The sequence below is a fragment of the Barbus barbus genome (genome assembly GCF_936440315.1).
Source record: "Barbus barbus genome assembly, chromosome: 18".
Lineage (NCBI taxonomy): Eukaryota > Metazoa > Chordata > Actinopteri > Cypriniformes > Cyprinidae > Barbus > Barbus barbus.
The window spans coordinates 24019577-24038782 of record NC_136746.1 but is presented as its reverse complement, the minus strand read 5'-3'; the positions used below and the strand labels follow the sequence as shown (position 1 = coordinate 24038782).

The window sequence follows — 19206 nt, the reverse complement described above, 5'->3', positions numbered from 1 at the left end:
ATAACCCTTTTTCTCTAATGGAAATTTAAGAATTTTGGATTGGAAGTCACTATTGGGAGCCTAGTTGTTTAAAGAGAAATGCGCAAATGGTGATTTTGAGTAAAAGTCTTTCAAACGGTGTCAATTTTGGCACAAAATTACAAAAAACAAATATAAACACTATTTTAGCCCTCAGGACTTCTGGAAAGGTTATGAAAATGTTTCACCGCTGTGTCATTTTCAGCATCATAAATGTTGTATTTATGTTCATTAGCATTACAATTTAGAAAAAAATGGATGACGCCTTTGTTTTACTAAAGCTAACGTAATATCATTTTTTTGAATTCTAAATATACACAAATAATAGACGTATATATATATATATATATATATATATATATATATATATATATATATACACCATTACACCATGTTGCATGATCCAACATTTTCACATATATTGAAAAGGTTTATTTTTACTCTTCATTTATATTATAATAGTTTCAAAATGTAACATTTCTATATTTTTTATGATGGATTAGCTGTATATTCGGAATATTGGATATTCTGGCTCTGGGACAAAAGTAAAAAAATCAAATCTATACATATGGCATTTGAAAAGTAGTAAAACTAAATGATGAAAGCATGGTAAAAAGTTTCCAAGTCAAATTTAATGTTACCTTCATATATATGTATAAAAGAATTAAACATATATATAATAAAAGTCAACCCCTGAGCCATAAAAGTGCCAGAAGTTTAAAAGATTATCTCACAGCAATGGTTTGGAATAGAAAAAATCATTTCTTTAGAAAGCTGTGACTTTCCCATTTCCTTCAGTGGAAACTCAAAATGTATTTCCAGGTCAAAGCGACTGATGGAGCAGATCACAACGGTGCAGCTACCAAACTGGTTTTGTCATGTATTTTAGTGGCTCAACAAACACCAAACGCCATTTTTCAGCATGTCACTGATTATTTCAAATTAAAACCCACATATTTATCTTTGCCCTGACAAGTGCGTCGAGTTAACTCTAATTCTGTCGCATTACCATCCTGACAAAGCATTTACTTTCCTCCTTCCATTTTCATTTAGCCTGCTGTGTTAATAAATCACACGTACTTCGCCGCAAACAGAGCAGCTCATAATTCACCCCAAGTGATTGGCCGCTTCCCCACACCGAACCCGTCCACGGAGCGCTGAAAAATCTGCGTACAAGCATGGTATATTACGTTCGTCTCACGGCTCAGTCGCTATTGACGGACAGCAGCGGGTGCCACGTTAACGGGCCTCGCCACCGAGACGGATTGCGGCAGTAATTGTCGCACATGTAGATTGCCATGTATAACAGAGCGCAGACCTACATGGGACCAGAAAGAGGGTCGACTGGAGACAGATGGGGGCAATTCTAGCGCTGTGCCGGAGACTGCTGGGACCATTTATTCAAATGTCAAATTAGCATGCCGCAGAAAAATGGTTTTGCAAAAAAAAAAAAAATCAAATTGCACCCGTGAGAACAGGAAGTGCCAGCTTTTTGGCTGCTGGAGCTGCATTGTTGATATTGTAGGGATCCGTCGCTGTCGTGCATGTGCTTTTGTTTGGGGGTTGCGCATGTACCGAGTTCACAACATCTCCCACAGGCAGAGAAATATGCAGCGACAATTTGATTTAGGCGCCGTTCCTGATCACTCCTTTTGTTGTTGAGAATGCTGTGTGACTAAACTGTTGTGCTCGGCTGCTCTCGGGCTACTTCTGAGCCAAGAGCTGTGATTAATGGAGACTAGCCAGAAAGCGAGTGCTGGCCAGACCTGTTTCTCTCGATCCAGAGGCATAGAAGGGCAGAGGACCATTCAATACAAATCACAGCGAAGCAACACTCACCATCCTTCCTTCATCTCCTTTGGGCCCCTGGAAAAGAAAAGCACAGAATTAGCCTGTGAAACTGACCTTATTTGACCTTACGGCTCTGTGTGCTATCAATTAATCCAATCTGTGTCATTAGCTGGATGACATCTGCTTAGATTTGCTGTCAAACAGTAACACAATCAAGTGACTGACAAACAATAGGGCCATGAGGGAATTATGCTGACAGAATTCTGTTCCAAATCCTAGTGAGCTGTCGATCTAACCGGGTAGAGCACAATTCAGAATCGGATCTTTTGCATTTCATCAGTGTGAATTTTGAATTGAACTGGCGACGTATCTCGGGAAGTTTATGAACAGAAGTAGAATTTATTGACTTTTAATTTAAAGAAATTAAAGTTACACAAGAAATGAATGTTAGGAAGTTTGAGACAAATAATTACATTATTTATTGACTACATATGTAGAATACATTCATAATTCATATGTACATTTTTACTCAACTGATAAGAAATATTAACTCAGTCAGTTCAGTAGCCTACCATCAAAACAACTTAATTTTGCCACAAAGCACCAATAAAATGACAACTACAATGCTATTAGATCAACATTTTACATCATTCAAATTTATTAATGAAATAATTGTGTTAAAATGTTGCATTTTGGGAGATCTTATGGGAAGTGTTCTTACAACACAGTTTGGAAAATAAGTTAATTTGATAAAAACAACTAATGATATAATGAATTATGCCTTGTGTGTGTGTAAGGCCACTTGGCAATAAAGCTCTTTCTGATTCCGAATTAACATTTACATTGAATATATAGTACATATTGTAATTTCAATACAAGGAACTAGAACTAAAAGGAAACTTAATAAAATTTAATAAGTCTAGCTTTAAGCAAAAATTTTAAACAACTGATTAGTATTATTATTATTATACCTGTACATTAATTTTAATAGATTTATTTATTCATAATTCACACTGAAATGCATAAAAGCTGCACTTAAACACTGAATTTTGTTTATATTTGTGTAACTCCACTTCCACTGCAATTCCACAGTCAAATATCTTCTTTCAAATGAGTCTACAATTATGCATGTAATGCAAAGGCTTCATTAACTGAGGTTAACAAGTTAAATTCAAATTACAACTTTAATTACAATTATGAATTCCCATTTGCTTAATTATTTAAATGCAGTAATTAAATAAGATTTGTAAGGCTGAATGGTGCACAGCTCTATCTATCTAACAATTTAAGGCACCATGTGGGCTGTGCATAAGTGACTGTTTATGCCCATGTAGAGTTTTAAAGTGCCCCTATTATGGGATATGAAAGGTTCATATTTTGGTTTTGTGAGTCCCCAACAACAAGTTGACGTGCATGCCAGGTCAAAAAACACTTTAATTTTCTTATAATATGCATTTATTTTTCCCTTATTTGCTCAACGACTCCCAAACAATTCGCTCAAGGATTAATTTTTCCAAACCCCTCCTTTGCGTGATACTAATCTACGGTGATTGGTCGATTTCATTTAAAGCAATGTTTGTGAGATTTTAACGCTCCAAAAGCGGCACCTAATGGCAAAGAATGAATTAGCATTTTCATTGAGACACTGGGTCTGTGCGTGCAACAAGTGGGAGGGCAATATGCTAATGTTTCATGTTGACGTCAACATGAATCGGCTTGGGATTCGTTTTAAAAACGACTCGTTTCAATGATTCAGAGTCGACTCTTTCTTTTGAGAGACAATAACTTTATACACTGTGTTACACACTGCATGAAAGGTCATTTTCAAAAATCCATAATAGGGGCACTTTAAAGGGGTCATAAACTAAGAAATCAAAATTCCCTTGATCTTTTGGTATACATTGTACTATAAAATCATTATGTAAGTTTATGTAACTTTCTGTACATTCTGTAACTTTCTTGTTAGTCTAAAAACAACTTACATTGAAGCCTATTGGCCAAAACGACAGGTTGTGAAATGTACCACTTTATGACATAATATTTTGGCAAAACTCTGCCTCAGGAGAAGATCATCAACGCTTGCTTCTACATCGCTGAATGTTTAGCCCCTCTGATTCGTGCACATAGTATGTAAATGACAAGAGTGGCAAACGCAGGTCTAAGCAGATACCAAACAATAAACTTTATATCATGAACTTCATATTTGATGAAGTTTCAGATCACATCAGTAAGAACTTGGTCCTTTTTTCTCACTTCATTTTATCACGGATTTGTTTACAAATAAGGCACAATTTGTCGCAGGAACTTCTGAAAGATTGAAACTAAAAGACGATGCTGTGCCGACTATATTGGACCAGACTAACTTTTTTAATATGTGGTCACTATTGCTTCATCTTTTATTACAGATTATTTGATATGTACTGAGTATTTGTGTGTTTTCTATTAAGCATGTAGGCTGTCAAACATACACAACTGTCAACCAATCATAGCAGTGGGCGTTTACTTCCAAGTCTACCTTCAAACAGAGCGTTTTGATGAGGGTAGCCTATTACTCCTATATTGTTTTTTTTGTGTTAAAATCTTGATACATTTTAATTGGACCTCAGAGAACAGTACAAAATGAAAAACAAAGGCAGTTCACGACCCCTTTGAATTATTCACTGAGGTTCCATGATGCTTAGGATGCTGACTTTGTAGACCATAGACAGTGATGAAGGTTCTGGAAAACAGCCTAAACAGAACTGCATTAGACATAAAATATAAACACTAAAGTGAACTGAGGCAAATCGAACCACTTTTTGAGATGACAGCCAAGAGTGCTTCCAATTTACCCTATTTCCCCCAATAAGATAAGATTGAATATTATATTCGAAAGCTAATTTTACCCTTTAGCACACCAGTGAGCTAATATATCATGACTCTGCATGCTAACATAATCCAGTCGGATCAAACGTTCTTCCAATCACAAGCATCTTGATTGTTCAAATGAAGTTCAATCGAAGTGTAAGTGTGCTTTGTCTAAGTGTGGTCTCCTCCAGCTGCGGCATGTCAACAGGAAGTGTCACGTCTCACTTAGAACAGGTTCAGCTTAGGATAAACCGAAACAAACATCCTGAGGGACTTGTAAGCAGCTCCTTGAGTCTTTCGCAGTGAGGAGGGAGATTGGAAAAGTGTCCCCTTTCAGACCTGCTGATAAGGGTTTAGCATTTCCAGAGTTCTGGGCGGCCTGGTAAAGATGGACCAGGAGGAAATACACTCTTGTTCTTCGTGGAAAGGAAGGACACATTACATACAGACTAGATAAGTGTGCTGTGTCGCTCCGTTGATAAGCTAATCGGATGATTCCGCTAGGCTAGAAAAGCTCTTTTATATGTATTTCTCTTTTTTTCCTGTTAAAGCGCTGCATTTCAATTACCCCTTCTTTACAAGCAGCTACTTTGTTGACCATGTGTGACTGGTTTGTTTTGCCCTTCTCCCTTTGGGCTGCTGTCATTGTCTGAGTTTCAGATTTGTGTCTGTGTGGCTGTGATCCGTCCTTCAATTCATGCTGTGTAAAACTCTTGAAATCAGGGGCGGACAGCAGCTAAACCGAATACAGATTCCCAAATCAATGTAGCTTCTTTGTGTATTGACATTTAAACTTTATTAAAAGTGCAACAGCTGATTCCCTGTGGTGGGGTATGTTCAAAGAACTATTTACTTTATGTTGGATATAGTTGAAAAAATATGACATACCGGGGGCCCTGGTGGTCCGGGTTGACCTGTATTAGCCGCTCCATTCTGTAAATAATTTAGTTAGTTAGTTTAGAAGGTATAAACAATATGACCAATACAGTCACAATCTAAAATACTGTGTGTTTTAGTATCAGATAAAAGTTTTACCTGAAGCTTATAGAGACTGCTCATTCCATTGGTCTCCGCATATGGGACACCCTAAAAAAAAAAAAACAAGTTTACAAGATGTTAGCATGTTGCTAGGTGGCTGCTTATTGGCTAAAGTCAAAATAACCTGCCCAAATCAATATGATATTATAGTTTGCAGATATGTCACAGGTTCTGCCTTCAAATACAAGTCATTAAGATTTTTCTCCTTATTTATCATTCACCAGGCTATAAAATCATAAGGGAATCAAACTAAATTTGAGTCTAAAATTGCCTTTTTGTTTGTATTTATGGGGCCACTGATGTGGTTATGAAATTATGGCTGTCAATTTAATGTGTTAAAGCATTGTATACTCTACAGCGGGGGGAGAAAATTATTTGATCCCCTGCTGATTTTGTACGTTTGCCCACTGGCAAAGAAATGATCAGTCTATAATTTTAATGGTAGGTTTAGTTGAACAGTGAGAGACAGAATAACAACAAAAAAATCCAGAAAAACATTTAAAAAAAGTTAAAAATTGATTTGCATTTTAATGAGTGAAATAATAATAATAATAATAATAATAATTAATAATAATTAATTACATTTATATAGCGCTTTTCTGCTTTTTTAAGCACTCAAAGCGCTCTACATTGTGACGGGTGGTGTCTCCTCGCCCACCACCAGTGTGCAGCATCCACCTGGATGATGCGACGGCAGCCATAGTGCGCCAAAACGCCCAGCTTATTGGTGGAGAGGAGACAGAGTGATGAAGCCAATCAGTGTATGGGGATGATTAGGAGGCCATGATGGTCAGAGACCAATGGGGAAATTTGGCCAGGATGCCGAGGTCACACCTCTACTCTTTTCGAAAGACATCCTGGGATTTTTAATGACCACAGAGAGTCAGGACCTCGGTTTAACGTCTCATCCGAAAGACGGTGCTTTTTAGCAGTATGGTGTCCCCGTCACTATACTGGGGCGTTAGGACCCACACAGACTGCAGGGTGAGCACCCCCTGCTGGCCTCACTAACACCTCTTCCAACAGCAACCTAGTTTTCCCAGGAGGTCTCCCATCCAGGTACTGACCAGGTTCAACCCTGCTTAGCTTCAGTGGGCAACCAGTCTTGGGCTACAGGGTGATATGGCTGCTACAGTGTTTATAAATAAGTGTTTGACCCCTTCACAAAACATGACTTAGTTAGTACTTGGTGGCAAAACCCTTGTTGACAATCACAGAGGTAAGACGTTTCTAGTAGTTGGCCACCAAGTTTGCACACATCTCAGGAGGGATTTTGTCCCACTCATTTTTGCAGATCCTCTCCAAGTCATTAAGATTTCGAAGCTGGCGTTTGGCAATTCGAACCTTCAGCTCCCTCCACAGATTTTCTATGGGATTAAGGTCTGGAGACTGGCTAGGCCACTTCAGGACCTTAATGTGCTTCTTCTTGAGCCACTCCTTTGTTGCCTTGGCCGTGTGTTTTGGGTCATTGTCATGCTGGAATACCCATCCACAACCCATTTTCAATGCCCTGGCTGGTTTCAATGCCCTGGGCCTGATGGTACATGGCCCTGTCCATAGTCCCTTTGATGCGGTGGAGTTGTCCTGTCTCCTTAGCAGAAAAACACCCCCAAAGCATAATGTTTCCACCTCCATGTTTGACGGTAGGGATGGTGTTCTTGGGGTCATATTCAGCATTCCTTCTCCTCCAAACACGGCGAGTTGAGTTGATGCCAAATAGCTCATCTGACCACAACACTTTCACTCAGTTCTCCTCTGAATCATTCAGATGTTCACTGGAAAACTTCAGACGGGCCTGTACATGTGCTTTCTTGAGCAGGGGGACATTGCGGCGCTGCATGATTTCAGTCCTTCACGGCGTAGTGTGTTACCAATTGTTTTCTTGGTGACTATGGTCCCAGCTGCCTTGAGATCATTGACAAGATCCTCCCGTGTAGTTCTGGGCTGATTCCTCACCGTTCTCATGATCATTGAAACTCCACGAGGTGAGATCTTGCATGGAGCCCCAGTCCGAGGGAGATTGACAGTTATTTTGTGTTTCTTCCATTTGCGAAATCACACCAACTTTTGTCACCTTCTCACCAAGCTGCTTGGCGATGGTTTTGTAGCCCATTCCAGCCTTGTGTAGGTCTACAATCTTGTTCCTGACATCCTTGGACAGCTGTTTGGTCTTGGCCATGGTGGAGAGTTTGGAATCTGATTGATTGATTGCTTCTGTGGACATGTATTTTATACAGGTAACAAACTGAGATTAGGAGCACTCCCTTTAAGATAATGCTCCTAATCTCAGCTCCTTACCTGTATAAAAGACATCTGGGAGCCAGAAATCTTGCTGATTGATAGGGGATCAAATACTTATTGCACTCATTTAAATGCAAATCAATGTATAACTTTTTTGAAATGCGTTTTTCTGGATTTTTTTGTTATTATGTCTCTCACTGTTCAAATAAGCCTACCATTAAAATTATAGACTGATCATTTCTTTGTCAGTGGGCATACATACAAAATCAGCAGGGGATCAAATAATTTTTTTCCCCCACTGTATATATTTAAATTTTTATTTTCATTATGCTTGTTTGAAATGAGTTGGAGTGTTGAAGAAAATAGATTTTGCAGGTTTCATGTTTACCAAAATGACAGGCACATGGTTTATGTGGACTGCTGAATCTAACATTAAGGTTTGAACCTGGTCCCTAATCTAACTTTTCTAAAGCCTGACATTTGGAATACAAATGTCAGAAATCACATTTTATTAAAAAAAAATGTCATCACGTCACAGAGAAACCAACCAATTGCAAGAGGGCATCCCCAGTGACATCACACAACTACGACTTCAGCAGCCGGGGTTCCCTCAACCAGGAAAGGAACGAAACAACTCAGAGCAAGTAATCAAATAATTCCCCATAATTCTGCTGGAAACTGGTTGCATTCATCTTTAAGAGTAAAGATAGTAAAGTTCCTTGCTTGTGACTCCCTCAGGTTGAAGTTAGAGCATTCTTGAAAACGAGCATTAGAACCTTAAACTCTCTTCAAATCAAAACAATTCATTGCCTGCAATGTTTGTGTTTGTGTGTGTATTCTGTTTTGTGTTATTTTAGCTTAATAGTGTTGTAGAGTAGCAAATAAACTTTGATTTATAAAGAAATCTTCTGTCTGGTGCTATGTGATTTTCAAGTCTGAAACTGTTTGCCAAAGATTGCGTTACCTATGCTAAAATTTACCTATGCTAAAATTACCTATGCTAAAAATTACCTAATCAATTCAGTATTACTGTGGCCACGGGAATAATCTGAATTGTTAAAACATACTGGTTTTAATGCTTGCTGGACAAGTCGTTAATGAGGTATTGTAATAAGGTATAAGTTGGACGTTTTGATTAATATCCATTAATCATGCTAATATGAAATCGATACGACTCGATTTCCAGAAACTAAAATTTAATTAATAGTTCTAAAATTACTACACTAAGAATATAAAAGTTATTCTGAAATTAAAAGTTATTATGTATACTTTATTTTAAAAAAATAGTAAAGATTCCACATATACCAACACCTGAAGGGGAAGATTTTTAGAATTATACTAAAAAGTATTTTACTTACTAAAAAATATGAACTATCAATCAGAAAACAGAAGTCATGAAGAAGATCGTATGCAACAGGTTTTTCAGTTTTGATCATGTTGATAATTAAGAGGCCTTAGAAATTGATGCATCATGCAGCTTTTATGGAGTTTTATGGAATACATACAAATTGCTATTAAAAATGTTAAACTTTCAGATCTGTAAGAAACTGCAAATACAAGTATTCAAAAATGTCTACCTGATATAGTATATGGGCCTATAAATATCAATTCTTTTTTTTATTTAATGCGCATCTCACTTATGCTTTACATATCATTTATAGCAGATTTTTTTTCTATGCAAATAATTTTTCCCCATTCCATCTTTATATTCAGAGACAACTATGAATAAACCCCTTTTAGACTAATTTTCCCAAAAAGGATAAATACTGTCAAAAATTGCTTAGTGTTTCGTAAAACTCATGTGATGCTAGATTGGAGCAGAGCTATCTGTTTAGTGACCAATGAAAGACAGCGGGAAGAGTTATGGAAACCTGTAGGAAAGCATTCATTATATTATCAATTACGTTTGCAATTCCTAGTGGTGTAGAAAACACACTCTTTAAATCAGAACTTACAGGAGGTCCAGGAGGTCCGGGTCTGCCTTGCGGTCCATCGCTGCCCTGGAACAAAAAGACATTTCTTTTCTGTACATGCATAACACAAACTGCCTCTCCAAACAAAGTATATGATTGAATTGAGAGTCAGGGCCAACACCACACTGCAGTGTTAGCAAATGTTGTGAATAATAACAGGTTTCAGATAGAGCATTTGGAAGTTTTGAGGATAGACTCAATGCCACTTGGCTCTATTGGGTTGGCTCTCAGTGGAGCCGATCAGCTGATGAAAACCGATGAAAAATGCCTCTCTTCCCTTTCTATTGCATATCTGCACACTGCAGGGCACACCACCAGCTCGTCGAACACATATTCACTATCTCTTGCTAACTGTTTGTGAGAGTATTACTTCAACCATTTATCAGGCAGTGTGTGTGACTCATACAGATGCAGATGGGTCAAATAACTATATTGTTGGAAAAAGCGAAAGAGAGAAAAAGATGTGCCTTACATTTTGTTTTTATCCCACACTAAAATTCAGTTTAAATGTAGAATTTGTATATATAACATTTAGGATGACATGCATACAGTTAAAATTTACACTATCATGTTGTGCTAAACCTGTGCAAAGATTAAAAAAGATACATTATATTTGAGGCCTTCTGAGAACATCGAATCATTTTGTGAAAGAAATGGTCCAAATTTTAATTCGTTATTGTTTTTGTTTTTTTCTCAACAGCAGCCTACGAAATTTAGTGTTCACTTATTCATTTGACATTGTCCATGTCCATAAACTTGTATTCTATGGAAATATAGCATGAACAGCTTGCAAACACCTCGCTGTGTTCCACAAACAATTATACTATGCCTGGGTTTGAGATGGCATTATCTTTTTTAAGGGCCTTAATATTATTTTAAAATCTTAAAGCAGAAATTATCACTTGATTCTGCTTACCCGTTCTCCCTTTAGCCCTGGGGACCCAACAGATCCTGGTCTGCCAATTAGTCCCTAAATGCAGAGGAATATGCATAAGGATCATTTTGATTAGATACATCGCTGGGGGGAGGGGGGGAGAAAAAAAAAAAAAAGATTACCAAGGAACTAAACTAGCCGCCACAAAGAAACCATGAACTCGTGATAATTATTTTTGCTGGAAGTTTCTAACCTGTGGACCCATACGCCCTGTGGATCCAGGCAATCCTGGCACACCTGGGGACCCCTGGGAACAGAGAAACAGATTAAAACAATTGTTTTGAATTGATAATTCATTCTCTACGGACCAATCAACTGTGAGCTTGAGGTTAGATTTCAACAACAATAAAATGAAAATTTTAATGAAAATCCATTGGACAATATACTATTCTATACAAAGTTAGCATTGCTTCAAATGTGAATGGGTACAAATAACAAAAGATGTTAAAGGGGTCATCGGATGCTCATTTTCCACAAGTTGATATGATTATTTAGGGTCTTAATGAAAAGACAATAACATACTTTGGTTAAATTTTCTCAGTGGTAGTGTAAAACTACACCCTTTTTTACCCTGTCAAAATCAGCCAATTTTCAGCAAGCTGTTTTAGTCCATGTTCCTTTAAATGCTAATGAGCTCTGCTCACCCCACCCCCTCTCTTCCGTGGGGTGACGAGCCGTTCTCATGATACTGTTTACTTCAGCCATGGAACTTGCGATATGGCACGTTATTAGGAAAGGCGATTTGCAAAGATTCATAAAATAACCTTATTCTCACTCCTTCAGTAGGTGAGGCTGGATCACGAATGATTCGCACGAACAAACGCATTTAGGCAGATCGGAGGATGTATTCCCTCCAAAAACAAAGGTAATCCACTGCGTCTTCAGTGGCTCAGATGCTGGAAGTAAATGACGACTGCTTTGTTCATTATTACATCCAACAACAAAACACTGCAATCGCTTAGGAGCCATTCTTGTCTACTTCTGCTCTGACAGCTCACTCAGGGCAGGTCTAAGGTAAAACGCTACTGTCAATCAAAAATTGTGGGAAGGGCCTGTGTCTGTGTGATGTCACACAGACAAGCATCCGAGAATGGCATGATATGAGAAAGGGGAAATGATTTAACGAGATTAAAAAAAACTCTGGGTGGATCTTTATTATTATAGGGTGGTTGTGTACACACACTGCCAACACACATTTTAGTTCAAACAACTTGTAAAAGCGCATGTCGCATCCGATGACCCCTTTAAATATCTGTTGAAACAGCAATCTACTCAAATAAAATCACTTCATTTCAGATACACAGTCTGGAAAATAAAGTGTCTGGAGCAGCAGTATAGTAGTCAACTATGACACATCAAGTCCACTAACTGTAACAGGATCAGTTTAGCTTTGTTGTATAATTTCGATAACTCACCTCATCACCCTTGTCCCCCATTGGACCAGGAAAGCCTCTCTCACCCTTCACTCCCTATATGACAATGAGACAGATGAACAATCGTTGAGACAGAAAGTACACTCTCTTGATTTAGTTTCTCTCTGAGTATGTTCTCATACATTATGAATGCTTATCTCTGGCCTCAATTCTCGTCTGTCACTGAACGTCTCAGATTCAAGCACTCTAATGTACAGTATGCGAACCATTTTTTGCTATAATTGTTGCACTATTTGTGATACATTTGCCCTGCTATGCCTTGTAGTAACAGAGGAAATGCACTTCCAGAATTACAGCTAAAGGGATGACTGTTAACATATTTGGGGCTCATGTGTCTGCCAATCAAACGATTCTCTTCTCTAATCTCTGATTTAGGGTGTCTTACCTTCGGACCCTCTTTTCCGGGATTACCAGCTGGGCCCCGAAGTCCCTGATCCCCCTGTCAAAGCCAACACAGAACGCAAGGAGCCAGATCCACAGGACAGACATAAGAATATACAGTGGCTCAGGTAAGTATCTGAACACTTAGTCCACAGTTAATGTATGAATGTCAGCATGTTAAATAACTAAAGATCAACAAAGTGGAATTAATTTTAAAGAACGAGAAGACAAGGTCATACAGTATTGCAAGTGAAACATTTCAAGTTCTTGTAATTGTGGACCGGAAAAGTAAAATTAGTTCTGAGTAAATGTCAAGCATCATTGTTTGCAGATTTTGTGGTTATCTAATACAATGACATGCAAACTCTTTAAATACTTTTAAAGCCCTTGTGTAGTAAATCTTTTTTTTTTATGTACACATGCATATCAAATAACTGGACTGCAGAATTGTCTGGTGTATTATAAACAAACCATTCATTGCATCAGCCAGAAAGGATGACAGCAATCAGTGATAGAAAATCTCAGGTGGAGGAACATAATTTTAATTAGTGAGGAGATTAAATGTGTTTGCAGCCATTTTTACCTTTTCTCCATCCATTCCTGGGATACCTGGAGCTCCAAGGGAACCTTTTTCTCCTTTCTGCCCTGGCAATCCTGGTACTCTGGTCTGACACACACTGCAGGCGTTCTGCCAAAATCACAAACACACACAATGTAAGGTGAAGAAATCCGATTCTCTGTCTTTTAATCTCTTTCTCTTTCTGTTCAGATAAGCCCAGGATGCAACACATCTCAAAATGAACCTTTTTTGGTTCACATATTCAGACAGGGCCCATGATATATAGCTGCCTGAGATTAAATGATGCAGATGAGAAAAATGTAAGGATTTTTTCATATGCTGAAACAATCAAAGCATATCAAACTAAATTTGGCAGGTAAAATTAGGTTTTATTTTAAATAAAAACTTATCTAGTTTTAAAATACATCTTAGTGATTTGCAATGTATAAAACAGTAAATTATTGATCTAAAAATTATTCAAATATTTCATATGTCAGATGCTAAAGTTGTGTCAGTTGAAGTAACAATACATTTATAGATTTGCCTCAGAATGCAGGAAATATTAATATGAAATATATTGTCCTTTAGAAAAAATGTGAATATGCAACAAAATAAATTTCTGAAATATTGTGCATTATTATTTTTCTCATGTATCTGTTTTCTAATGTAAATCATTTTTCTCATGTATCATATTTTATTTTAAAATGGTTTAAAAATTCTCACATGATTCAACTTACACCTTGACATGGACCACGTTTTGTTATTTTGAGAAGTGATATTTCAAGGATTGTGTCATAAATACTTCATATTAAATTTATAGTAGATATTCTGAAATATTAGGAAAAGGATTAATTTTACCTTAATCTAATTTCTTCTAAAAGACAAGTGAAGTAAATGGCGGCACCGTTTACCCCACTCTTACTGTGGAAAAAACAGTAAACTCCAGTAGACTCCAGCATCCTTATTTGTGTTCATGAGCTCTACACAGGTTTATCTGCTTCTCTATACTGACCTTTATTTAATCTGTGTAAGATTCATGTAAGCCCATCTGGATATGCTTTTACCAGCTTGCAGAAGCACATATGGCATGGCAATCAAGCTTTGCCCGCTGCTAAAAACCCTAAAGGTCAAACCCAGACATACAAACAACTCGCAAGCAGAAAACCTGATAAAAGGCATGCATTAGGGAAGTACAATTTTTTCCAAAAGCCTTTTTTCCCAGATTTTAACCTTGCCAGCCTGATGCATTCACCTCAATACATTTGCCCACCGATACAGCGAGAAACAGGAAAAGCAGAAGCTTTCTAAAGCGGTTTTGAAACTCGGGGGCTAAGTAAGCAACCTTTTTCTCTTCTGCTCTTTAAGAGCGAAACTGTGAAGCGTAATCAATGGTTTACCGTAATGGGTCACAAGGATTGCGTTGACATTTCTCATGGGATGTACTTTTTGTACCCAGCACCAGCGTGTCTCTGAAGGTAGCAATTTACTAGTGCATTAGTCCGACCTGCTCAATAAGTGCAAGGTGATTCAGGAGCCACATTTATATTTGCGTTCTTTGTGTAAGACTGACAATTAGCAAATTGCCTGTGACCGCTATAGCAGTAGAGGTTTAACATTAGAGGAGAATAGAGGAAATTCGTACACAAATTCAAAAAGAGTGAGAACACATGACCTGAGTGCTTTGACACTTTTAGATTTCGACATAAAACTGTGAACTTCATTAAATAAATACCATTAATTTAAAGGAATATTTCACCCAACAATTAAAATAGAGTTGTTAGACAGAATGGCAGAGCTGCTCTATTCCATAAACAGTGAATGATAATTCATACTGCAAAATTAGCAAAGCATAAAAAGTAATATATTTAATTTATTTATTGACATGACTCAAGCTCCAATTCAAACTCTACAGAAATCAGTCATAAACTTGCTTGTCTTTTGACATTCAAGTATGTTTTGATGCATTCCATTTCCTTTGTGTATGAAGACACATCAAATCCAAACCAGAGATTAATTACAGTACATAAGCAACTGTAAGTAGCTCTGTGTGTTGTTGACAGTTCAGTCCTAAGAATCTCACTGCGTCGGTTTTTGAGCAAATGGGCATTTATCTTGTCAGAAGTTTCTTCAGTCGCACAGAGATGAATGCATGATGCCCAAACAGAAACATAAAGAGCAGTGGAGGAGGAAGACAGAAGAGAACGTACTTCTAAGGAGGAATTAAAGTGAGAGTGAAGAGTGAAAGTTAAAAGAATGTTTCTTTTTCTAAGTGCTAAATATACATGAATGTAAAGAGTTTGAAAGAGAGCAATAGAGCAGACAATGAAATAATTTATAACAGTCTCAAAAAGTTCTTCAGAGCAATTTTAGATAAAAATGGGCTTTATATTACCTCTGGCTATATTCTGTCATTTGTGTTTTGTTACTAAAATATTGTGTATAATAGGAAAGGTGACGTTTCTGAAATCTTACGGTTTAATAGAGGGGAAAAAAATGTTTCCTCTAGGTTACATGGGGTAAGATCTGTCTTAAGATCCACATACAATCTGACTGAAGGGAACAGAGTTTTAAATAGGTTTTTTAAACACCTTCGGTTTGAGATGTCAGGTTTCATAGTCTGCAAAGGCTTTGCTGATATGCATCTCAAAGGAAATTTTTTTGGGTGCAGACCTAACTGTAAATTCAGTATCTTTTATTTATTTTTTATCATAATTCATACTATTAATATGTAGCATCTGCTGCAGTGAGAACAGATAGCTGGATGAAACAGTACCTTTAGCAACGTCCCCATGTCTCCAACAATAGGTAGTGCTGTCTGAAAAAATAAACATTTAGAGCAGCATTAGAAAAAGACACACAATACAAACACAAGTATTTATTTTATTCCCCATGGAGTGCTATGTCAATATCATATTCCAATCATTTTCATTAGCAGAACAACTGTACATATTGTGTGTAACTGAATAGTAACTTTACTAATGTTACGAACCGGTTCTCCAGGGGGTCCAGGGGGCCCTGGTCTGCCTTGTGGGCCTGGAGGTCCCTTTCAGATTAAGACAAATTCAAGATATTTAAGAATTCTTTATACAAAATAATTCACAGATATATGAATATATACATTTCTTGATATTTTCACCTTTTGACAAATTTGGACGCAAAGAAATGAAAGCACTTCTCACCATAATTCCTGACGCTCCAAGTGGTCCTTGAGGTCCACGAGGACCCTGTGAAAATACCAACATCATGTAAATTGACTTGCTTCAACATTTTCAAAACAAAGAGATTCAATCTCAGTCTTAACTTGTATAAGATCTTAAAAAATATGCAATATCAACGTGTAAGTATATTATGCACAATGATAAATAATTGACATGGTTGGTCTACATGTAATTGCTGTTTTTTGGATGTTAAATGATCCTTTACCTGAATTCCTGGTTCTCCTTTAGATCCCATCAGACCCTATAGAAAATAAGTAAATTAACAAATTTCTATTAACAACTGCAGGTGTCTTATAAATAATTTTAAAACTATTTATCTACTATCTAAAGCTACTTGGAAAGCTTTTATATAATGTGAACTTTGTGGTATTCTGTGGGATGAAGAAACGATAATGCAGACTGTGTAGTTCTGTGAGAAAAGTCATTGTCGTTGCAAACCTGTATGACTCGCTGGAACAGAATAAAGCCATTGTCAAGCTCCAATTCTGACCAAAAGTACCATAACAGTTGTTCATTTGACTTGTACACGTTCGATGCTGTATGATATTTTTGTATGTGGAACAGACTGAAATTTCAGCTTTTGTGTTCCACAAAAGAAAGTTTGGAGCATGAGAGTGAGTAAATTACTATTTTTGGTTTTGTGTGAACTATCCCTTTAAATAAAGACAATGTTTGTCAAGTTACTCTTTAACAGGTACTTACAGGGGGTCCGGTGATTCCAATACCAGGTTCTCCTTTCTCTCCAGCATCTCCAGGGACTCCAGGTACACCTCGCTCACCCTGGTGGAGAGCAAAAAAGTTAATTCATCCAAAACACAAAACACAGTCAAGTAGTGCCAGTTTATGTAATAAAGCTTGGCTGGATAATTATTGTGTTTTAAAAATGAATTTGCTGCCATAGCAACAGTGTGAACATCTTTAGTCAGTATGTAGTAATATATTTAAAAGCAAACCCTTAAAAACAGATGCTTACACAGTAGTAAAATAACAGCTTCAACGAAGCGTTCTGCATAAGCAAATCCTTTATGACAGCATGTAACTGGCTTAAATAAATTTTCAGGGTTTAATACAAGTTAAGCTCTGCTACCACAGACAATTTCAACTCAGTTTGAAAACTGTATTCCACAAATTTGTTTTAAAATTTTGGGAACGAGTCAAAATGGTTTTCTGTGGTAATCGACATTAATGTCACAAATGCAATTGGATATGGAGTTTAACTTGAACCCGAAAGGTTCCTTTAATTATTCACAATGCTGAGATTTCTTATCACACCATAAAAAGACTAAAAGACAAAGCACAGCACAGGAAAATATGGCTGATATGAACTCAGGGGATGTTCCTTTACAGATAAACTTCACAAGTGCTAAATTGAATACTTTAAAAAGAATCTCTCACAGTGACCTACCTTAGGGCCACGCAATCCCCGAAGACCAGACGAGACCTCCTCCTAGAGATGAAATACAAACTCAAATGAAGACCGTGTTCTTAGAACTTGCATAAAACTCAATTTCAGCCAGAAACTTTTATAGGAACCGTCTACAAATCAGTGTTTGAGAATACTAAAGTGGTGATGCTATTAAAACAGTGTTAAAAGAACAGTGTAACATTTTATACAAATAAACAATCTACTTTTCTTCACTTTAAATAAGTAGCTTGTAACTTGACAAGATACAATTTACAAGACACAGCAGCTTCCTCAACATGGCTAAATATTGCACGCTCGAGTTTGGTGCAATTCACAGCAAATTTTTAATTGTTTTTCTCGGTGTGATTTGCAAGTGATACTGGGAGCCGACAGTGTGAAAGAGTTACAGTAAGCATTATTTGCTATACGCCACTGATGGAAAATTGATTTTTGTGGTCAGCAAGAATTAGATTAGCAAGTAGTCTTCGCATTGCAGAAGCCATCACACAGCAGATAGGTAAACAGACTTTTTGCATCCTATGAAGTCAAAATACAGGATACTGAAGTATAGTGAACCGATTAAATGAAGACAGCAAGGCCCTTGTGAGAAGTTGGACTGAATCAAAAGTGGGTATTAAAAGTGATAACAGAAACAACAAAATAAGAATAAAACGAATATGAATGAATTTGATTTCATTCGTTCACTTCACTCATGTAAATTTCACTAAATCAGAACAGACAACGGGGGCTGATGACTTCATGCTATATTGATTTCAGTCCAGCAAACCATCATTCAACTGGTCAACAAGTGCTCTGTCTGCCCACTGCCCATCTGTCTATATGCTTCATGCTGGATGACTCGCCACCTTTACAGTTAATATGCAGTTTATCTCCTTCCCTCGCAAGCAAACATCATTCCTTAAGTCAGAGTTCAGCTGGCACCTAATTAGCATGAAATAAAACACAAATGGCAAACGACGAGGAAGTCAAGGAAGTCAATAGCAATAGCAAACAACAACGACCCGTTAGGATGGCACAGCAAAGGTGTTTTGAAAGGTAGTTTTACCAAAGCAGTATATTAACATGAGCAGTATTTCATTGTCAAAGCTGAAATCAATGAGCTGTCATCAATAAAACTAGCTGCTCCTATTTTTTCTCATTCACGAAGCCGTTTCACTTTGATATGCATCACAAATACGTTGGGGGACCAAAGGCTACTGCCATTTCATGCCAACTTCTACAACATCCAAGAATTGCTTCTACCAAGATGTTTCTTCTAACATGAAGAAATACAAAGAAATGAGACAGCTGTTGAAAATATGTCGATAGACTGGACCAGACGATGTTTCTGAAAGAACAGAATGAGAA

General features: G+C 37.3%; 1 protein-coding gene across 1 annotated transcript in view; it reads right to left on the bottom strand.

Annotated features, from left to right (window-relative positions):
- The window catches only part of LOC306883921 (uncharacterized protein), a 146087-nt gene that overhangs the window by 22409 nt on the left and 104472 nt on the right, over positions 1-19206 (bottom strand). Inside the window, exons 27-41 of the mRNA XM_079439447.1 lie at positions 17839-17880; positions 17136-17213; positions 16639-16674; positions 16395-16439; positions 16205-16258; positions 15989-16030; positions 13240-13344; positions 12661-12714; positions 12258-12311; positions 11036-11089; positions 10825-10878; positions 9891-9935; positions 5692-5742; positions 5545-5589; positions 1858-1884 (exon numbers count right to left, since the gene is read on the bottom strand). Of these exons, the coding sequence (XP_079295573.1) occupies positions 1858-1884; positions 5545-5589; positions 5692-5742; positions 9891-9935; positions 10825-10878; positions 11036-11089; positions 12258-12311; positions 12661-12714; positions 13240-13344; positions 15989-16030; positions 16205-16258; positions 16395-16439; positions 16639-16674; positions 17136-17213; positions 17839-17880 (786 nt within the window). The remainder of the gene's footprint in view (positions 1-1857; positions 1885-5544; positions 5590-5691; positions 5743-9890; positions 9936-10824; positions 10879-11035; positions 11090-12257; positions 12312-12660; positions 12715-13239; positions 13345-15988; positions 16031-16204; positions 16259-16394; positions 16440-16638; positions 16675-17135; positions 17214-17838; positions 17881-19206) is intronic.